The sequence below is a fragment of the Pseudophryne corroboree genome, chromosome 6 (assembly GCF_028390025.1).
Source record: "Pseudophryne corroboree isolate aPseCor3 chromosome 6, aPseCor3.hap2, whole genome shotgun sequence".
Taxonomy (NCBI): Eukaryota; Metazoa; Chordata; class Amphibia; order Anura; family Myobatrachidae; genus Pseudophryne; species Pseudophryne corroboree.
The window spans coordinates 27,524,860-27,547,308 of NC_086449.1; the positions used below are offsets into that span (position 1 = coordinate 27,524,860).

The 22,449-nt window shown below is 49.9% G+C and overlaps 1 protein-coding gene across 5 annotated transcripts in view; it reads left to right on the forward strand.

The window, feature by feature from the left end:
- The window catches only part of CHD3 (chromodomain helicase DNA binding protein 3), a 74,480-nt gene that overhangs the window by 18,802 nt on the left and 33,229 nt on the right, over window positions 1–22,449 (forward strand). For all 5 annotated transcript variants that reach the window (XM_063930822.1, XM_063930823.1, XM_063930826.1 and 2 more), the window contains exons 3-25: window positions 5,782–5,946; window positions 6,073–6,194; window positions 6,529–6,767; window positions 6,919–7,043; window positions 7,666–7,795; window positions 8,021–8,205; window positions 8,543–8,773; window positions 8,936–9,139; window positions 14,214–14,419; window positions 14,747–14,878; window positions 15,596–15,695; window positions 15,815–16,006; window positions 16,105–16,305; window positions 16,395–16,532; window positions 16,687–16,808; window positions 16,882–17,055; window positions 17,320–17,461; window positions 17,679–17,810; window positions 19,862–19,979; window positions 20,070–20,194; window positions 20,279–20,510; window positions 20,910–21,079; window positions 22,156–22,333. In XM_063930822.1, coding sequence (XP_063786892.1) covers window positions 5,782–5,946; window positions 6,073–6,194; window positions 6,529–6,767; window positions 6,919–7,043; window positions 7,666–7,795; window positions 8,021–8,205; window positions 8,543–8,773; window positions 8,936–9,139; window positions 14,214–14,419; window positions 14,747–14,878; window positions 15,596–15,695; window positions 15,815–16,006; window positions 16,105–16,305; window positions 16,395–16,532; window positions 16,687–16,808; window positions 16,882–17,055; window positions 17,320–17,461; window positions 17,679–17,810; window positions 19,862–19,979; window positions 20,070–20,194; window positions 20,279–20,510; window positions 20,910–21,079; window positions 22,156–22,333 — 3,763 coding nt within the window. The remainder of the gene's footprint in view (window positions 1–5,781; window positions 5,947–6,072; window positions 6,195–6,528; window positions 6,768–6,918; window positions 7,044–7,665; window positions 7,796–8,020; window positions 8,206–8,542; window positions 8,774–8,935; window positions 9,140–14,213; window positions 14,420–14,746; window positions 14,879–15,595; window positions 15,696–15,814; window positions 16,007–16,104; window positions 16,306–16,394; window positions 16,533–16,686; window positions 16,809–16,881; window positions 17,056–17,319; window positions 17,462–17,678; window positions 17,811–19,861; window positions 19,980–20,069; window positions 20,195–20,278; window positions 20,511–20,909; window positions 21,080–22,155; window positions 22,334–22,449) is intronic.

Here is a 22,449-nt window from a genome sequence, read left to right on the forward strand (position 1 = left end):
CTGTAGCCCCTCCCCCAGCCCCAGGGCGCCATTTACTGCTAATGTTCCCGCCCTGGAGCTGCTTCTCACTCTCTCTCCCGCACTCCCTGTCAGCGTTTGGGTGCCATTACACACAGCTGCGCTGATCCTGGGCACTGTCTCCTCTGTAAAGCCGCCTGCATCATCAGCGCTGTGCATTTACAGGACACTTAAGTATTCTACATGTCTTTAGACAGTGTTAGTTAAGAACAAGTGCACTTTGTCAGGAATATTATGTACAAATACCCTGTGATATACATTCAGTCTTTACTGTGCATTGATACATCTATATACCTAATTAGGTTTACTTGTGTAGTGCAGGTACTACAGTAGTACTAGTCCAGTGCAGTTTTATTGTTATTTGTGATCATTTCTGCATTGTACATGTGACTGTGTGTGTGTGCCAACAGCTGCTGTGTGATTTCTATTCCGTGTATCTCCCATCTACTGCTATCCCTATATTCTGTACCCTGAGGGCGACTCTGTGCGTCAGGGTTTTCATATAATATAGTGGTTATCACAGGATATACTCTGTTGGTATTTTTCTCTGTGTATTACAGTCACTATATACCTCTTAAATCCTCCGTGTGTGCTCTGCCTGTAGTCACACTATCCGGTGGGATTTTTGTTAGGTACTTTGTCTGCTTATATTGTACTGTTCCACCCTAAGGTAAAGTTTTCTTATAATGTCAGCTCATCAGGGTGAGGATTCTGTGACTGACCCTGCATCCTGCAGTGCTCATGCCATGGATGTCTCTGAGGAAAATATTGCAGCTGAGTACCCTTCAGTCAGTCTACTACAACGGGGGCAACTACTGACCCACCATGGGCTACATTTTCTAATTTACTGACTACGCTGGTGACTAGACGTGCGCCCTCTATGGGACCTTCTGTGCCATTGCAGCCACATATTGTCCCTGCTGTTAATCCACCATGGGCTGATACGCTGTCCTCTCAGTTACAGTAATGAAATCAGTCTTTGGCCAAGCAAAATCCTATCCCTCGCCTGCCTAAGACCAAGGGGTCATCTAAGCGGGCCATTACGTCCTCACAATCCACACATGTTACAGACACTTCTTCTGATGAAGATGGCGCATATACTGATCCCTCAGACATTGATGCAGATGCTTCTGATGGGGAATCCCTGACCCAAGTGGATGTTCCTGACCTCTTAGAGGCTATAAGGCTGATTCTTCAAATTGATGACGACGAAGAACCACCGGCTCCCTCTAAGAAACCAGATAAGTTCAAGCGTCAGAAGGTTACTAAGTTAGTGTTTACCACATTCTGACCATTTAGTTGACATACGTCAGGAATCCTGGGAATATCCAGGAAAGAAATTCTCTTTGTCTAAGAAGATGGTAGATCGCTATCCCCTTGCTGCAGAGTTAAGCAAAAATTGGGATACGCCACCACCGGTGGACTCACATGTCGCGCGTCTGGTGGTATAATCTGCTCTGCCTGTCACTACCGTCACTTCTCTGAAGGAACCAACGGATAAGCGTGTCGAGGGTTGTTTGAAGTCCATTTACACTTTGGCTGGGGCTGTGCATAGGCCTACTATTGCGGCCACTTGGGCTGCTAAAGCTATAGAGGCCTGGGTTCAGGAAGTTGAAGCTACCGTTAAATTTTTCTGATAATGCAAAACAGTGTCTTTCGTACATTGTTATAGCCTCTCATTACATTCAAGAGGCGGCATCGGATGCAGGTATCCTAGCGGCCAAGGCGTCTACCACGTCTATTCTGGCTCGCCGGATCCTCTGGTTGCGGTCCTGGTCGGTAGATCTGGACTCGAAAAAGACCTTGGAGGTAATCCCTTTTAAGGGAAACATTCTTTTTGGGGAAGATCTCAACAAGATTGTCAGTGACTTAGCGTCTGCTAAGACTGCATGTCTGCCTAGTATTACTCCTTCAGCCCCGAAGGCTAAGAGTACTTCCTTTCGTTCCTTTCGACCTCCAGGTAAAGCAAAGGGTCAGGCGTACCCGAAACAGGCTCACACTTTCAAATCCACTAAGCCCAAACCGAAACATGTCTGGGCTGCCCGTCAGCCTGCTGTCAAAACAGACAAGCCTGCTGCATGACGGGGCGGGCCTCTCTCTGGGGGATCCCAGGGTGGGGGGCCGACTTCTACGGTTTGCTCAGGTGTGGTTACAGACCACTTAGGATGCCTGGGTAAGGGAAGTCGTCACTCGCGGATATGCCATCCCTTTCAAGAAACGTCCTCCTTGCCAGTTTTGCTCAACAAACATCCCTTCGGATCCGGTAAAAGCAAAAACTCTCCTTCTGGTGGTACAATCCCTCCTGGATACGGGAGTGGTAGTGCCCGGTGCCTCTGGCTCAGAGAGACAGGGGGTACTATTCAACGCTGTTCCTAGTCCCGAAACCGAATGGATCTTCTCGGCCCATTCTCAACCTCAAGTCTCTGAACAAATTTGTGAAAGTTTCCAAATTCCGTATGGAAACTCTTCACTGTATTGTTCTGGCCCTGGAGCCCAAGGACTACATGATATCCCTGGATATACAGGATGCTTGCCTGCATATACTTATTGCAGTGTCGCATCAACAATACCTGCAGTTTGCTATTGGCAACCTACATTTTCAATTCCAGGCCTTGCCTTTTGGTCTGATGGCCCTACTCCGCCATCAGGGTATCAGGATCCTGCCGTATCTGGACGACTTGTTGATCCTGGCGAACTCCCCAGAGGTTCTTCGTCACCTGGAACTGACGGTCCAATTCCTGCAAGCCCATGGGTTTCTCATCACCTGGAAGAAGTCTTCCCTGGTGTCTGCTCAGAGCATGGTGCATCTGGGAGCAGTATTGGACACCCACAACCAGCGGTTGTTTTTGTCTCCGAAGAAGGTCTTGAAGCTTCAGGACAAGATAAGATGCTTCCTCTCTCGCCCACGTGTGTCAATTTACTCGGCGATGCAAGTGCTAGGCCTCATGGTGTCGTCTTTCGACATGGTGGAGTACGCTCAATTTCATTCCCGCCCTCTGCAGAGGTTAATTCTCTCTGAGTGGGACGGCCTGCCTCACTGGATCATGTCTCACATGATATCCTTGACTCCGGAGGTCCGTCTGTCACTGACTTGGTGGCTGCAGGACCATCAACTGAGCAGGGGTCGTCCATTCTGGATCTCCAACTGGGTCCTTCTGACGACGGATGCCAGTCTGCGGGGTTGGGGCGCGGTGTTGGAGCAACACTCTCTTCAGGGTTGGTGGACCAGGGAGGAATCTCTCCTCCGGATAAACATTCTGGAATTGCGTCAGTGTACAATGCGTTGACATTAGCCATGCCTCTGGTACAGAACAGGCCTGCTCAGGTACAGTCAGACAATGCCACCACAGTGGCATACATAAATCATCAAGGCAGCACCCGAAGCCGCAAAGCACTGATGGAAGTGTCAAAGACTGAGTTGGGCGGAACGCCAACTGCCAGCCATATCGGCAGTGTTCATTCTGGGGGTTCTAAACTGGGAAGCGGACTTCCTCAGTCATCAGGACGTACACACTGGAAAATGGAGCCTTCATCCGGAGGTCTTTCAACTCCTTGTGGAACAGTGGGGTCTACCAGATGTAGACCTGATGGCGTCTCGACACAATCACAAGCCTCAAGCAGCGTTCGTGGACGCACTGGCAATTCCATGGAAATTTCGGCTGCCGTACGTGTTCCCTCCGGTGTCACTTCTGCCCAGGGTGATAAGGAAGTTCAAGCAAGAGGGAGGAATACAACTTTTAATTGCTCCGGCGTGGCCCAGACGGCATTAGTTCTCAGACCTGCAAGGTCTATCGATAGAGCGTCCTCTTCTGCTTCCGCAGCGCCCAGATCTCCTCGTTCAGGGCCCTTGTGTTTATCGGGATTTGGCCCTGCTGGCTTTGACGGTGTGGCTCTTGAAGCTTCCGTACTAAGGGCCAAAGGTTTTCTGAGGCGGTCATTCAAACTATGTTGAAGGCCCGTAAGCGGGCTTCTGCTCGGCTATATCATAGGGTCTGGAATTCTTATTTTGCTTGGTGTGCAACATAATTATGATGCATACAAGTTCAGTGCCTCCAAACTCTTGGCTTTTCTGCAACAGGGCCTGGACTTAGGCCTTCGTCTGGCCTCCCTCAAGGTTCATATTTCTGCCTTGTCGATTTGGTTTCAGAGAAAAATTGCGACTGCCTGATGTTCATACCTTCACTCAGGGTGTTTTACGGATTCAACCTCCCTATGTCCCGCCTGTGGCTCTTTGGGATTTGTCGGTTGTTCTGGATGCCTTTCAAGAGTCTCCATTTGAGCCTCTAGTCTGTAGACCTTAAATGACTTACTCTTAAAGTTTTGTTTCTGCTGGCTATTGCCTCTGCTAGACGGGTTTCAGACTTGGGTGCCTTGTCCTTTCAGTCACCCTTTCTGATTTTTCACCGTGACCGTGCGGTTCTTAGAACTCGCCCTGGTTATCTCCTTAAGGTAGTGTCATCTTTCCACCTTAACCAAGAGATTTTGGTTCTGGCCTTTACATCTCCAGGTTTATCCTCCAAAGAGCGGTCTTTGGATGTGGTACGGGCTCTCCGTATTTATGTGAAGAGGACGGCTTCTCTTCGAAGATCTGATTCTCTCTTTGTCCTTTTTGGTTTTCACAAATGTTGCTGGCCTGCTTACAAGCAGACCTTGGCCAGATGGATTAGAATGGTGATTGCACATGCTTATGTACAGGCTGGCCTTCCAGCTCCTGCTACCATCAAAGCCCATTTTACTCGGTCTGTTGGACCTCCTTGGGCGGCCTGCCGTGGTGCGACTCTTGAACAATTGTGCAAGGCGGCTTCATGGTCCTCAGTGAACACGTTCATAAGGTTCTATGCCTTCGATATTTCCGCCTCCCAGGATGCCTCCTTTGGACGCCGGGATCTTGTGCCCGCTACAGTGCGTTCCCTCCCAGGAGGAACTGCTTTAGGACATCCCCGATGTTATTCCTGTGGAACCCCAGTGTACCCCGCTGCAGAAAAGGAGAGTTATGGTGAGAACTTACCTTTGTTAAATCTCTTTCTGCGAGGTACACTGGGTTCCACAGGGCGCCCACCCTGACGCACTTAGCCTCTTTGGGTTTGTATGGCATTAGCCGCTGATACCTTCTCCTGTCGTGAGAATGTGGTGTATGTGGCTACTAACGGTTGTCGTCTCTTTTACCTGCTATTGCATTGGACTGGATTACAAAACTGAGCTCCTGTGCACGGAGGCGGGGTTATAGAGGAGGTGGCGCTGTGCATCTTGGGAATAGTCAAAGCCTTTAACCTGTTGGTGCCTCAGATCAAGATCCAACTCTACACCCCGATGTTATCCCTGTGGAACCCAGTGTACCTCGCAGAAAGAGATTTAACAAAGGTAAGTTCTTACCATAAATCTCCTTTTTAGAGTCGTCCTCTTGTGCGTGACTGGGAAAGTGCCATAGGTCTGCTTTGGTTCAGTCATGGGAAGTATCTGATTGACCATTCTTCTGTTTTGGCTTTAGCTGCTGGTTGTTGGAGAACCCTCTTAATTCGCCGCCTAGTCTCTTCCATGTGCTAGGGCTGCGGTAGACAAATCTGAGGTTCCCCCAGCTAGGGGGATATAGAGTGAGAGTGGAGCTCGGAATTCACTGCACATTTAGGCACGTACTCATGCTCCGGCAGGCACTTCTGTACCCCATTGTTCCAGCCTGCCCCAACAGGCTTCTCGAGAAGCATTCAGTTTATCTACAAAATAAGTAAATATATAAAGATCTCCATGTCCATACAATTCTTTCAGGACAGTGACGAGGATCTGCTTTGGGATGAGGGGATCGGAGATCAGGTCTCCCAGGACAGCGATGCTGAGGTGGAAGGGAAGAAGAGAAAGAAGAAACACAAAGAAAAGAAAGAGAAGAAAAGCAAGAAGCGGAAGAAAGATGAAGAGGTGGTTGAAGAGCGCAAGGTCTGTCCCCAAGGTCCTACAATCAGTGTTGAGCTGAGGAGAGAGCAAGAGTAGGGCCACTACATGGCTATAGCTCCGACCGTGTTACATATCCAATTAAGCGTCCATATTATTTTATTCTGGCAGGTGGAGCAGAAGTCCTCCGCAGTGCTGCTGTCCAGCTGGGGATTGGAGGATGTGGATCACGTTTTCACAGATGATGATTATCACACGCTAACAAACTACAAGGCGTTCAGCCAGTTCATGAGGTAATTCAGATCAGAGTTATGTGCGGTAGGGTCGGACAGACCTTACTCTTCCCACTGCAGGTGGAGGGACAGGCTCATAGCTACTTCTATCTCAGTCACCGTGTCATCTGCAGGGGGAGGAACAGGCTTCTAGCTCAGTTCTGTCTGTGTCACCCTGCAGGGGGAGGGACAGACTCCTAGCTCCCTTCTGTCTGTGTCACTCTGCAGGGGGAGCAGCAGGCTCATAGCTCCCCTCTGTCTGTGTTACTGTGTCACCCTGCAGGGGGAGGGGCAGGCTCATAGCTCCCTCCTTTCTGTGTCACGCTACAAGCTCATTGTCCCTGTGTACCTTTAGGCCTCTCATTGCCAAGAAGAATCCCAAAATCCCCATGTCTAAGATGATGACCATTCTGGGTGCCAAGTGGCGGGAATTCAGTACCAACAACCCTTTCAAGTCATCTCCCGCAGCGGTGGCGGCAGCGGCGGCAGCTGCTGCAGCAGCAGTGGCCGAGCAAGTGACTGTCATCCTCCCTTCTTCTACCAGCGTGCCCCAGGCAATGCCAATCCGCAGAGCCAAGACCAAGGAAGGCAAGGGTGAGCCCCGAGAAGCAGCATGACGTGCCCCTTGTATAATCTCTGCAGTGTTTGTTCTTAATGAGCCCCAGGCCATCGCTGCAGTGTGCCGTCACCTCTTCCTCACTTACTCTCTCGCCTGTATGCCGCCTCACTGTTACCTCTGTCCCAGGTCCCGGCCACAAGAAGCAGAGCAAAGTCATCCGAAAACCTGAGGCCAAAAAAAAGCCAGCCAAAAAGAAAGTGGCCCTGATGAAGATCAAGCTGGGAGGAGTGAAACGCAAGGCTGGTAGTTCGGTAAGTGCACCAGTGCTGATGAAACGTGTCAGATGCACGCCCCGAACCTGAATAAGGCCCATTGTCAACCTGTGGGATGTAGTGAGCGCCCGGGAGTCAATGAGTCCAAAAACTGGGTAGCAGCATCCTTGGAGAATTTGGAGAGTGTGATTCTCAAGAGCTTGATAGAGATTTCTCCAAGCTTGCCTTGATAGGAACATTTAGCCCTCGAGCCCCATCTGAGTCCACAATAAGATGGGTGGGGTGGGCCCTTTTTGCATGCGTTTTCCCAAAAGAATGGGCGCCGAGTTTGATTTGGGGGAGTAAATGTTGAGTAGACGAAAAGGAGAACAATGGAAAAAGCAGAATAGAGGGACTTACCAATAAGATGATTGGCATATAGGGGGATAGACTGTTCAGAAAGAAGTGGGGTCCATTCCCTCCTGGGCCATCAGCAAGGAGACACCTTGCAAACGTAGAAAAGTCCATAGGCGGCCTAAATCCCTCCTAATTGGATTCCCATTTAAGTGATAACAGCAGAGATCAGGAATTTGTGGATTATAGCGTTTGTTCCCCCTGTTGTTACCGCTGCGATTGTACGGCGTTACGCTGATGAGGTGGTGTTGATGTTGCTTTCCTGCAGAGCGAGGAGATGGAACTTGCGGAAGCTTCTGACCTGGAGAATTCCAGCGTCCACAGCTCTTCCGCCCCCTCGGACAGCTCGGGAAGGGTAAAGAGGAAGAGAGGGAGGCCAGCGGGAAAAAAGAAAAAAGGTAAGGCGCGGGGAGACGAGAGTTAAAGTATAAAAGGGGAAGGAAGTAGATGGTGAAGCAGTAGGCGGAAAGAGAAAAGAGATTGGACGGCTGTAATATTATGGTAAGAAGAGAAGTATAGATAAGTCATCTGATTTTTTTTCTCCGCCTTTCATTGGCTCATGGTTATCTACGATTTCCCATCACGTAACTCTTTTACTGCTCTTCTTGCGTCTTCAATTTCAGTTGCCCTGGAGGAAGGGGTGTCTGCAGGTGAGGGCTACGAAACAGACCACCAGGACTACTGCGAGGTGTGCCAGCAGGGCGGCGAGATCATCCTGTGTGACACATGCCCACGCGCCTATCACCTGGTGTGCCTGGAGCCAGAGTTGGAACATGCCCCCCAGGGCAAGTGGAGCTGCCCACACTGTGTAAGTGGAAACGCCGATGCATAGACCTGGACAGCTGTCCTGACTTAGTACTGGTGACCTATGAGAGATAAGTATATTAAAGGCTGTAGGCTTCCGTTACCCAAAGGACATTTATGACTGGCATCACATATACCCGACGTCCTGCATCAGCCAATAAACTTGTGTTTCCTGTTAATTGCAACAAATCCTTTTTTTGTGGCTGATTTCATTGGGGGGAACAGGCCTCAGGCCGTACCCTGCTATGCTGAGTCCACCAGTGAAGTGACGAGTGAAAATTATTTTGCGTGCCATTAATATGCCCTGTAGTGTTTGTGATATATTTGATTCCCCACGGCAGGAGAAGGAAGGAGTCCAGTGGGAAGCCAAGGAACTGGAGGAGGAGGAGCTGGAGGAGCATCGGCGGGAGAGACGGGAAGAGGAAGACGATCACATGGAGTTCTGCCGCGTGTGTAAGGACGGGGGAGAGCTGCTGTGCTGCGACGCCTGCGTCTCCTCCTACCACATCCACTGCCTGAACCCCCCACTGCCCGACATCCCGCACGGGGAGTGGCTCTGTCCCAGGTGCACGGTGAGCAATGCAGATGGGCCTGGATAGGGGGATTACATAATATTTTGTGAAACTAGCCCCCTCTCTGTGGTTGCTGGGAATTCATACTGTGTATTGCATTTGAACAAGAACGAGAAATAGTGTTAAACTACTCCTTACAAGGGTTTTACCGTCTGCTTGCAGTGTCCACAGCTAAAAGGCCGGGTCCAGAAGATCCTACACTGGCGTTGGGGGGTTCCCCCGGAAGGGATCCCTCCGTCTCTCCCGGCCAATGTGGAGGTGGACCAGGATGCTCCACGCGCCCTGCAGGGGAGGTCTGAGAGAGAATTCTTTGTGAAGTGGGCGGGAATGTCATACTGGCATTGCAGCTGGATCACCGAGCTACAGGTATGTGCCTTCAGCTGGTGTTTTAAGCTTGTTGTCCTGCGTGTTCTTAAATCGCTGAGATCCACATGAGCATCTTTGTGTCTCTTTCACATCTTCGGGGGACACTGGAACATGGGGTCTAGAGACCCCTTTAGCACTTTAAAAATATTCAAATGTTTTGTGACCCTCGCTCTTCTATAGTCCATAGGGTGTCTTTCTCCTGGTGCAGGGTAGTGTTTATTATTCATTGTTTTGAAGCTCATTTCGCTACGTGAAGATGGGAGTCCTCTGAGGACAGGGTTGGCGGAGGACACCTTCATTTAGGCTTAGGTAGTGAACATAACCATCCACTGCCAGCATGCTATACAGTAAGGGCAGCAGCGCCAAACTGTGTATCGGTGGAATGTTCCGAGTTACTGACTCCTCACTCTCCTGGGCAGAACCTGACTGCATGCTACACCCTGGAGTGAAGTATTGACTCCTGCTCCCTGATGGGCTGCACTGCACGGACTGGCGCGCAGTCAAAGTAGACAATCTGGGGCTGATCCATAGTTGAACACAAGTCTGTTTGGTGGACAGATAATGCAGCCTTTCGCACCGCTCAAGTTCCGTAGCTGAGCATTTGCAACTTTGATCAGCTATGGGTGACTCAAGGTCATAGCCTCATCTCCACTTGAGGCTCAGTGGGTATAACTGGGTGGCAACTGGGCATCTGCACGTTAGACGGGCTAGTCAGAGTTGAGTGTTTTCCTATACGAAAGCTAGGCGTGGGGAACGGAGGGGCCACAGTGTTACACAAGAGTATGCCTTCAAGGGGAGTAGTTGCCCGTGGACCATTTTGTTGGGGGTAAGTTATCTCTTGTTGCTTTCATGGGAGGTGGTGCTTTATAGAGGCGGTCGGCCCACTCTTCAGTAAGTTGGGTTACACAGGCAGGAAGGTGGCTCGCTCAATACAAGGTCTGGTTCAGGTCTCATCATCCTTTGCTAAGATGCGGGATCCATCGGCAAGGCCTAAGGCACAGAAAAATAACACTTACCGTATATACTCGAGTATAAGTCGACCCGAATATAAGCCGAGGCACCTAATTTTACCACAAAAACCTGGGAAAACGTATTGACTCGAGTATAAGCCTAGGGTGGGAAATGCAGCTCTACCCGTACACAGACCTCATAGTGCCAGATATGCCCCACAGTGCCAGATGTGCCAGATATGCCTCACAGTGCCAGCTATGCCCCACAGTGCCAGATATGCCCCACAGTGCCAGATGTGCCCCACAGTGCCAGCTATGCCCCACAGTGCCAGATGTGCCAGCTATGCCCCACAGTGCCAGCTATGCCCCACAGTGCCAGATATGCCCCACAGTGCCAGCTATACCCCACAGTGCCAGATGTGCCAGATATGCCCCACAGTGCCAACTATGCCCCACAGTGCCAGATGTGCCAGATATGCCCCACAGTGCCAGCTATGCCCCACATGCCCCACAGTGCCAGCTATGCCCCACAGTGCCAGCTATGCCCCACAGTGCCAGGTGTGCCAGATATGCCCCACAGTGCCAGGTGTGCCAGATATGCCCCACAGTGCCAGGTGTGTCAGATATGCCCCACAGTGCTAGATACTTACCCTCCGTCGCTCCCGCGCTGTCTTCTGAAGGAGGGACACGGAGAGCGCAGCGCGCGGCTCTCCTGTGTCCCTCCTGCGTCTCCGGCGGCAGCGGCGTGTATGTGTTAAAGGAAGTGCCGGTTCGTGCACTTCCTTTAACATACACACGCCGCTGCCGCCGGACACGCAGGAGGGACACAGGAGAGCCGTGCGCTGTGCCCTCCGTGTCCCTCCTAAATCCTGACTCGAGTATAAGCCGAAGTGGCTTTTTCAGCACAAAAAAAAAGTGCTGAAAAAGTCGGCTTATACTCGAGTATATACGGTAACCAGGTGTCCTTAAACCTTGGGAGGGTTCAGAATTGGAAGTCTCTTCTCAGGCAGAAGTGGATCTAGTGGAGAATTCTGACCTTGATGTATCGTTTCAGGTGGATAAGGATTCTGTTAATGTCCAGAATGTGGAGGCTTTAGTTTAGTGCAGGTAAACAAGTTCTTAACTGACCTCACTGAAGTTTCTGAGGCTTTGGATGCATCTCTTTTCAAGTGTAAGAAGAAACAGGTGTTCTGTCACATTTCCAGTCTCCTCAACTTGAGGATCTCCTTTGTGAAGCCTGGATTCGTCCATATTGGAGGTTTTAAATCTCACATAGATTATCATCTTCTGCCCAGTTCACGTAGAACACCTGTAGTGGATTCTGCAGTCTCTCGTTTGTCTTAGCGGGCTGTCGTTCGTGTTTCGGGTGTTGCTTCATTCAAGAGTAGCACAGGCTGAAAATTGGATGCCACATTGGAAAACATTTTTTTTTTCAGTTGGCACGGTTGGTTTCGACCAATCTTAGTGTCAGCCTGGGTGAAAAGTGTTGCCAAAAGGTGGGTGGATCAACTTGGATAAGGCCTTTATCCTGTCACAGTGGAAAAAAGGATGCATTGTACCAATGTTCAGTACACTGCTCATGCGCAGGTGCATTATGGGTCCCGCGCCGTCACTCGCAAAGCGGCTGGAGATGCCAGGTGATTGTCAATCTTCAGACGTTTTTGGTCAGGTAGGGGGTGGCGATGGTCTGTTTCCCAAAAGTGCAGAAACAAGGGACTTCCTCTTCCGACGAAGATTTCATGGCCTCAGTGATGGAGCTGCGGCGGCCCTATCTGCGTAATCTCAAGGTCTGCCAATGGTGTCGCAGGTGATTCAATGCTGCATTGTCAGATGCAGCAGAGGACCACACATGCATGCATGAGGTATCTACTTATACCAGACGCCTCCTGCTGCATTACCATATGAAAGCAAGGAAGCAGCAGCAATGTTTTCTACAACCACACCTGAATCAGGCCCAGGGTGTCCCCGTTCAGAGTTGACTGTGTTGGTGGATTTCATACAGGAGTTGGCTTCTTACCTTGGTGAGACAGCCATTGATGCTGATTTGGCCTCCGATCACATATCTGCTTCTGCAGTGTCTGACAGGAAAGCTCTTTGGCAAGATGGTATCCAGGTTTGAGGCAGTACAGTTTACCATTTACCATTTCTGGGATTTTCAGAATGACCTTCCTAGACAGTAGATCAGGGCTCATCTCAATCTGTCCCATTGTCTGCCTCCCGGGAATCGTCTTCCTGTTGCCAGATGGGTATAGTCTCGCCATCTAAACAAGAATGGTCTGTTTCTGATCTGGGATTGGAATCTGGTGACCATGTCTCAGTCTCAGAGGTTGGGGTAGGTGCTTCTGAAGTCCACGTTTCAGTGGATTTGGACTTCACAAGAGGCTGCACTTCCCATAAATGTACCATTACTCAGGGTGGTTTTCCAGTCTCTATCCAGAGCTCAGTTTCTGTTTCAGTGACTGCCGATGAAAATTGGGTAAGGGTAATTTTTGTAGCTCCAGACTCCCCAAGAAGGTCATGGTAATTGGAGCTTCTGGCTTTGCTATCTGAGTTTGTCTTTGCTATCTTCTATCTCAAACACCATTCCAAAACACTAATTTAAGTTGTCTGCTTTTTCAGGGTGCCATCTTGAAGGCCATGGGGTTTTCAGAGAGCTTATTTCAGCCAAACAGAGAGACCTGTATTTCTTGGTGGGAACGCCACAAGTTTCCTTTTACTTTTCATTTGCTAAGGTTTCTCCTTTTCCTCCAAGAGGGTTTTCTCCACAGATATCTGGCACTTCTTCCTGATGTTCAGTCTTTTCTCCAGGGGGTTAATCAGCTTCCTTTTGTTCCTTCATTGGGGGTCATTCAGACTTGATCGCACGCTATTTTTTTCCGCTGCAGTGCAATCAGATCAGAACTGCGCATGTATATGCACCGCAATGCGGAGGCGCGTCGTACGGGTGCAAAGCGGATCGTTGCTGTGCGATGGATTGTACGAAGAATCCGTTCGCACAGCCGATCGCAAGGAGATTGACAGAAAGAAGGCGTTTTTGGGTGTCAACTGACCGTTTTCAGGGAGTGTCTGGAAAAACACAGGCGTGTCCAAACGTTTGCAGGGCGGGTGTCTGACGTCAATTCCGGGACCGGACAGGCTGAAGTGATCGCAGCGGCTGAGTAAGTTTTGGGCAACTCAGAAACTGCACAAAACTTTTTTGTACCGCTCGGCTGCACATGAGAGCGCACACTTACAAAGCTAAAATACACTCCCCTATCTGATCGCAGCAGTGCAAAAATAGCTAGCAAGCGATCAGGTCTGACTGACCCCCATTGTCCTGTTCAGACCAAACTATACTTGATCATCAGGTTCTGCATGGATGTTGTGGGATCAATGGTCTCCACGCTGAAGGCTGCCCGATACATGCACTTCCATAGATGTCCTTTTATTGGAACAGATCTCTTGGCCACCTTTGCATGCCCCATGAACACTCTTAAGATTCCATTACTTTATTTTCCTTATATTTACTCAACGAAAGGGGGTTCTCCTCAGCCATTACCTCAGGTAGGCAAATCTCTGAACTTGTAGTTGGTTCTATCCCATCAGACTCCTTACTTTCCTGGACCTTTCTGGCGCGGTGTGGCATACGACTACAGCAGAACAAGTCTGTGAATTTGTTCGTGCAGTCACCCCTGCAGGCATTTTCTGAATTTTATATAGTGAAAGTTACCACGGAGGTAACCTTTGGCAGAAACGTCTCCAAGTAGTCTTCCATTCTTAGGCATTCCTCCCCTCCTGTTGAGGTACGATTTTTGTTTTTTCAGTGGCTGTAGGAGGTCACAGGCCAGCCCATCCAGGAACGCTCATTTTCTACTCCACTCTACCTGTCTTATCGTTCTTCTCTCCATGACGTGCTAGGTAAAAATTTTTTTATAGAAGCAGGCTATATACAAAAGGATGAGTCCGTTTCCTACCAGTGCTTTCCCTCCTAGAAGGGTGTATTATAACCCGCAAGCCGTGTCGCCTATAGTCTTGTGAAAAGAACGTAATTGTGAATCTACAAACAATACCCATGTCTGCTCGTCAAAGCTCACTGGCCTGTCTCTGCTTTCCTCCTCACTCTCCTATCTCTGGTGTCCTTCCAGCTGGAGATCTTCCACACTGTCATGTACCGCAACTTCCAGAGGAAGAATGACATGGATGAGCCCCCTCCTTTTGATTATGGATCAGGAGAAGATGAGGGAAAGAGCGAGAAAAGCAAAGACGCTGAGTACTCTGACATGGAAGAGAGGTTCTACCGATACGGCATCAAGCCAGAGTGGATGTCTCTGCAGAGGATTATCAACCACAGGTTGGTGGGAAAGTAAAGTGCTAAAGTAGAGTCTTTGTGAGAATGCCATTTTGCTCTGGAATTACTGTAGGGGATTTCAATTTAGAAGGTATAGTCGCATCTACAGCAGCTTTCTAATTTGAGTATATAGTTATTTTTTACTGGTGCAACCAGTGATGAAGTGAAGCTAATGTGCAGAGCATGGAAACTCCCACTGTGGGTATTGAAAACAAAATGAAGCTGGGAAAGAGCCTTGCTTACCTTGCGTGACCTGGCTTTACGCCATCTGCAATGGCGTATGTTGGGTGCTGGAGCATTCTTCCAACTGACGAGGCATTCTCTATGTAGTGTGGACAAGAGGGGGACGTATAGCTACCTAGTGAAGTGGAGAGACCTGTCTTATGACCAGTCAACGTGGGAAGAGGATGGAATGAAGTTGCCTGACTATGACTATCACAAGCAGATGTACTGGAGACACAGGTAACACGCTTGTATGCCTACCCACGCCAAGTGAACCGGGCTGTCACATAATGTGGAAATAATAGGCCACAGGGAACGGTGATGTATGTATGTGAGATTTGGGGGTACCACAGACACGTAAACTAATTACCTAGGGGATGGGAGACTGCCTTGCTGTATCAGAGACTTGTAGGATCGCAGATCTGTATATTGGGGAATTGTTGATCTGTAGATTCATGTACAGGAGAAGTGGGGCCACAGATATGTCAACTGTAATCTTTTGGGGCCACATACATACATTAACCGAAGTTTGTGAGGTCACTGGGGAATTATGTAGTTGTTCCCTGTAGGGTTTTGTGGAAGTGGGGGGTCAGACTTGGGTACTGTATACTTTAAGGGAGCCACCAATGTGCACTGGAGAAGCGTGTGTGGGGTGATGGTACAGGAATGTGTAAGGGAGACGTGTGGACCATTGGGAGATGTACTCTGGTGCTATTGTTTAGATGGAACGTTGATGTCACCTTACAGTTAAATAGACTACCAATTTACCTTTCTTGTCCGTCCGTCCTTCCTTCCTTCCTTCCTTCCTTCCTTCCTTCCTTCCTTCCTTCCTTCCTTCCTTCCTTCCTTCCTTCCTTCCTTCCTTCCTTCCTCCCTCCCTCCCTCCCTCCCTCCCTCCCTCCCTTCCTTCCTTCCTTCCTTCCTTCCTTCCTCGCTCCCTCTCCTCCTCTCTCTCAGGGAACTGATCATGGGTGACAGTATCTGCTGTCCTCCCAAGTATAAGAGGAATCACAAAGAAACCTACTTGGATGACGTCCCAAGCTCTCCCACCAATGACGTGAGTGCACTCTGTGATAGACAGCTGGCCATGTACCTTTATAATATATATATATATATATATATATATATATATATATAGATATGTCGTGGCTGACTCTTCCTCCCGCTTGTCTGCAGCCTACGGTCAAGTACGAAACTCAACCAGCCTTTGTCACCTCCACCGGTGGTACTCTACATATGTACCAGCTAGAGGGATTAAACTGGCTGCGATTCTCCTGGGCACAGGGCACAGATACCATCCTGGCAGATGAGATGGGGCTGGGGAAGACCATACAGACCATTGTGTTTCTATATTCTCTTTATAAAGAGGTGAGACCAGCAGTGAAACGCTATAAATGGGCTGTTGAAAGACACTGGGGGTAGGAGATGCTTGTGGAGAAGACTTTTTATCCTTTAACTTTCTTCAGGGACATACGAGGGGCCCCTTCCTTGTTAGTGCCCCACTGTCAACCATCATTAACTGGGAGCGAGAGTTCCATATGTGGGCTCCAGACTTCTACGTGGTGACCTATACTGGGGACAAGGACAGCAGAGCTGTGATCCGAGAGAACGAGTTCTCCTATCAGAACAACGTCATGAAGGGAGGGAAGAAAGCCTTTAAGATGAAGGTGAAGATGTGGCTTTGGTCCATTAGCAGTGCAGTTGGTCTCCTCTCCCTTGGGATAACGTTATTTTCACTTTCTGGCACACCATTCAGGCACAAGCCCAGGTCAAGTTTCATGTCCTCCTCACCTCCTACGAGCTGGTGACCATTGACCAGGCTTCTCTAGGATCCATCCGTTGGGCTTGCCTGGTGGTAGACGAGGCTCACCGCCTCAAGAACAACCAATCAAAGGTGCGTATGTGCAAGGCGTGCTAATGGCAGTGCGGACAGTCTCCACCAACATGATGTCGCTTCATTCAGCCATAGTGGCATCATTAGACTTTTTATGTCCTCTCACATATCTGTAGGGGATATGGACATGTCACTTGTATATCCTGTCTTGCAGTTTTTCCGGGTGCTCAATGGATACCAAATCGACTATAAGCTGCTCCTCACAGGAACCCCGCTGCAGAACAACCTGGAGGAACTGTTCCACCTGCTCAACTTCCTCACCCCTGAGAGGTTCAAGTAGGTATCTAGCAACCAATGAGGTGGCTTTGTGCAGTGTAATCGTGCTCGTGACGTTCTTTGTCCTTGGCAGCAACCTGGAGGGATTCTTGGAGGAGTTTGCGGATATCTCTAAGGAAGATCAAATCAAGAAGCTGCACGATCTGCTGGGACCCCACATGCTGCGCCGCCTCAAGGCCGACGTCTTTAAGAACATGCCGGCGAAGACAGAGCTCATTGTCCGAGTGGAGCTTAGCCCCATGCAGAAGTAAGAGGGTTGGTCAGCTGGTCAAGGGAACATGGGGAGGCATAGAGGGCAGTAAGGCATAATTTGGGTCAGATGGGAAAGGACCGACATAATAAGTGATGGCAGAAAATTGCTGTGAATATGCAGAGGTGACTTCACTCGCTCACTCACTCCGCATAATACCAGCACATAGTACATTGTTCACTAGTGTGCTGGTGAGTTCCTGTGGTTGGCCTGCAACTGGTCTCCTGATACGTCAATGTTTTTCTTTGTTGTCTCTCGCAGAAAATATTACAAGTTCATCCTTACGCGTAACTTTGAGGCTCTCAACTCCCGGGGCAGTGGGAATCAGGTGTCGTTACTGAACATCATGATGGACCTGAAGAAGTGCTGTAATCACCCGTACCTCTTCCCTGTGGCTGCAATGGTGAGATCCATGGTTTATTATAGCACGGTTGCAGCTTCTATCGCAACCCGCATAGACATAAACCCCACGCACTAACGGATAAGTCCCCCCCACCTCTCCCCGTAATCAGAAAACAGGGAGCTAGGTGTCTGTCCCTCCTCTTGTTGGGTGACATAGAGGGAAATTGTGATCTATCCCTCCTCCTTCGGTGCTAATCCCTACCCCCCATGTGTTCCAGGAGTCTGCCAAGCTGCCGAGTGGTGCCTATGAGGGAGGAGCTCTGATCAAAGCCTCCGGGAAGCTGCTCCTACTACATAAGATGCTTCGGAAGCTGAATGACCAGGGACATCGAGTGCTCATCTTCTCCCAGGTGTTGTCTCCACTCGCTGTATTCCTGTGCCAGTCTCCTTACCTTTTGTGGCTTTGATGAGACATTCCCTACCTCGCCCTCTTTGTAACTGCGTCCGATCAGTCTCAGTGTATCGGTGGCAGATAGGTGCTTGGGATGCGTCTCATCTAGAAACTGTGAAAAGAAAATATCCTTTGCACAATTTCCCCTCCGATTCTACCTCTTGTGCACTTGACATAAGCCCTCTTTTTTTTTTAATTAGGCCGTCATTGGCAGTAATGCAGGTCTAGTTGAAAACAAGTTGGGTGATACAGCTATAAACGTCCAGCCCACTGACCACCCCAAACTGTAACGTTTTAGTTTGGCTCCTAAAATACTGCTTTATTCTACACTCATTAATGTATTATCTGGTATGTTGGGCCTGCCATTCGCCTGGTCGCTAGCTATTTAGCAGATTTTTTTTTCCCTCTCTTCCCCACCATCCCCTCTCTCTCCCGCCATTTCTCCTGCCGCCCCCTAGCCCCTATTCTTCCTACTATTCCTTCTATGTCCCCCTACTCCTGTCTTCCCCTATTCTTCCCTCCTATTGCTTCCCTCTCTGCATTCCTCCTGCCTCCCCTATGCCTTCTGTCTCCTATTCTTCTCTTTTATTCCTCATGTCTTCCCCTAGTCTTCTCTTTTATTCCTCATGTCTCCCCGTATTCTTCCAACTATTCCTTCAGTCTCCCCCTATTCTTCCCCCTTATTCCTCATGTCTCCCCCTATTCTTCCTACTATTCCTTCAGTCTCCCCCTATTCTTCCCCCTTATTCCTCATGTCTCCCCCTATTCTTCCTACTATTCCTTCAGTCTCCCCCTATTCTTCCCCCTTATTCCTCATGTCTCCCCCTATTCTTCCCCCTTATTCCTCCCCCTAATTCCTAATTTCCACCCTATTCCAGCCTCTATTGTTCCTGTGTTTCTCCTTCTCTCTCTTCCCCCTGTTCCTTGCCACTCCCCTTATTCCTAGCCTCTCCCTCTATTACACCTCCTATTCCTCACGCCTCCCCCTATTACTGCCCCTTTTCTTTGTGTGTCTCTCAGTCTCTCCTCCTCTCTTTCTCTTCCTCTCTCCCCCCTCCTTCCTCTTTTTTTCTCACTCATTCCTCTGTCTCTCTCCCCTCCTTCCTCTGTCTCCCTCTCTCTTCCTCTTTCCTCTCTTCCTCCTCCCTCTCTCTTTCTGCTCTCTCTGTCCTCCTTCTCCTCTCTTTCTCACATGTCAGAGATAGGGCATTTGGCCATTATATAATAGACTGTATAAAATATACAGCTGGCCTTTGCACAAAGCCACAACCCATTATTTGCATAGCCACACGCTTGGATTCGTTTCCACTTAAGGTGAATGTCCGCTCTGTCTCCCGTGACGCTGACTTTATACACAGAAATTACAGGCACGTCACACATCCATCTCTCTAGTACTCAGTTTGCGCTGCACCAATGGTGACATCACTGGCCGGTTTTGCCATGATATTGGTGAAGATCTCCCTGCTGATATTAAAGGGAACGTGCCGCTCCAGTCCTGCCTGGGGTTAGTGTATACTCCATGGATCCAGTAGCAGGATGGATGGAACGAGTTGCTCCCATGCATGTAGCTGCAGAGATACAGGTAGCAGGATGGATGGAACGAGATGCTCCCATGCATGTAGCTGCAGCGATACAGGTAGCAGCGTGTCCCTGTGATGGAAAGGTGGATCTGTCTGAAGACAGCAAGCAGTAACTTTGCTGTCACTGCTCTACTCCCCCCAGCACGTTCCAGGCAGCCAACTGAGCACTTCTAGCTGGACATTTAAGCCCGTTAAGCCCTTCCAGGAATCTGAAGTGGACTTGAACCACTGATCATTATCCCACACAAAAAAATTAGCGTTTTCATAATTTACCTTATACAATTTTTTTTTAATGTCCAAATCAGCTTCTTATAATTAAGAATTAATTAATTAGTGTTGGCTGCAGCTGACATGAGACACTTTGGGGATAGCCGTTTTGTGGTTCTTTTAACCCTGTTACTTGCGCTTTGCTCACTCTCTTCTCCTCCAGATGACGAAGATGCTGGACCTGCTAGAGGACTTCTTGGACTTTGAGGGGTACAAATATGAGCGAATCGACGGAGGGATAACCGGCTCCTTGAGGCAGGAGGCTATCGACAGGTTCAACTGTGAGTGCGCTCGCATGTAGTCACGCAGTCACTCTCTGGCCTTGCATCCCCTGACCTGGCTCTGACTTCACCCCTGGTCTTGTCCTGCAGCCCCAGGAGCCCAGCAGTTCTGCTTCCTGCTCTCCACCCGAGCCGGAGGTCTAGGGATCAACCTGGCGACGGCCGACACAGTCATTATATACGATTCCGATTGGAACCCCCACAACGATATTCAGGTAGCTAATGTTTGTCTTGACTTGTGAGTTAAGCCTTACTGCGTTTGAGCAGAGACAGGACGCTCTCCGATCCTCTCTTTCCAGGCCTTCAGCCGCGCCCACCGGATAGGCCAGGCTAACAAAGTGATGATTTACCGGTTTGTGACGCGAGCGTCAGTGGAGGAGCGGATAACCCAGGTGGCCAAGAGGAAGATGATGCTGACGCATCTTGTGGTGCGGCCAGGGTTGGGCTCTAAGGCCGGCTCCATGTCTAAGCAAGAGCTGGATGACATCCTGAAGTTTGGGACAGAGGAACTATTCAAGGATGAAATTGAAGGTGAGTGACCACCCAGCCAGGCGGGGGTGACAGAGAGGCACATGGGATTGTTTATATTGTAGTCGTGGTTCAGCCAAGTGCCCCTTATTGACCAGGCAGTGAGGTGCCAACTGGGTGCCATATCCACCTGGTGAAACGTACGTAGGCCAAAGTACAGGCCATGGTTTAATACATTGCATATTATTGTTGTAATGTTTATTAAACAATGTAATATAGAAGTGCACATTTTGGTCTCCGGCTGGCCTTTGTTGGAAAGTACTGTAATGTGGAGGAGACCGCTGGGTGCTGGTGACTCTCACTCCCTCGCCTTGTATGGAAGCGCTTCCCTGCCTTAGTCATTAACATTTTAGACTTTAAACAAATATGGAAGACAAAAAAAATTAACTCTTTGTTTCCCAGCTGGCGACAACAAGGAGGATGACAGCAGTGTCATTCATTACGACAACGGGGCAATTGCGCGACTTCTGGACCGTAACCAGGATGAGACTGAGGACACCGAGGTCCAGAACATGAACGAATATCTCAGCTCCTTCAAAGTGGCGCAGTATGTGGTCCGCGAGGAGGAGAAGGTGCGTTCTTGCGCACTGTGTGTAGCGGGGGTGGGGACTTTGCGTAATTCTGCGGTGGACTGTGTATAGGGCTGTGGGGAGACTACGTAGGGCATTGTGGGGACTGTGTGTTGTGCTTGGGGGGCAGCGCGTAGGGCTGTGGGGGGACTGTGCGTAGGGCTGTGTGGGGACTGTGTAGGGCTGTGGGGGGACTGTGCGTAGTGCTGGGGGGGGTGACTGTGCGTAGGGCTACGGGAGGACTGTGTGTAGGGCTGTGGGGGGACTGTGTGTAGGGCTGTGGGGGGACTGTGTGTAGGGCTGTGGGGGGGACTATGCGTAGTGCTGTGGGGGTGACTGTGCATAGAGCTGCGGGAGGACTGTGCTTAGTGCTGCGGGGGACTGTGCATAGGGCTACAGGAAGACTGTGCATAGTGCTGTGGGGGGGACTGTGCGTTGTGCTGGGAGGGTTACTGTGCGTAGGGCTGCAGAAGTACTGTATAATGCTGTGGGAGGACTGTGCTTAGTGCTGTGGGGGACTGTGCTTATTGCTACGGTGGGACTGTGCATAGGGTTGCAGGAAGACTGTCCTTACTGCTGCAGGGATACTGTGCATAGTACTGCGATAGAACTGTGCTTAGTGCTGCGGGGGACTGTGCATAGGGCTGCAAGAAGACTCTCCTTACTGCTGCAGGGATACTGTGCATAGTACTGCAATAGAACTGTGCTTAGTGCTGCGGGGGACTGTGCATAGGGCTGCAAGAAGACTCTCCTTACTGCTGCAGGGATACTGTGCATAGTACTGCGAAAGAACTGTGCTTAGTGCTGCGGGGGACTGCATAGGGCTGCAAGAAGACTCTCCTTACTGCTGCAGGGAGACTGTGCATAGTGCTGCGGGAGGACTGCTTAGGCCTGCGGCAGGTCTGGGCGTAGTGCTTGGGGGACTGAGCGTAGGGCTGCAGGAGGACTTCCATAGCGCTACGGTGGGACTGTGCATAGTGCTGCGAGGAGGACTACATAGGGCTGCTTGGGGGGACTGTGTGCAGTGCTGCGGGGGACTGTGCGGCGTGTATAATGCCGGACATCATGTGCTTGCACAGCTGGAGGAGTTGGAGCGGGAGGTGATTAAGCAGGAGGAGAATGTAGATCCTGATTACTGGGAGAAGCTGCTGAGACATCACTACGAGCAGCAGCAGGAAGACCTGGCACGGAACCTGGGCAAAGGGAAAAGAGTGCGCAAGCAAGTCAACTACAATGACGCTGCACAAGAAGATCAGGGTAAGAGTTCATAAAGCCGGCCTCTCACAGTACTACCTCCATCTTCTCTCAGCATCCACACCTCTTTCTCTTTCTCTCTTCCTCTCTTCTGTCTCTCCCTCTTACTCTCTCTTTCT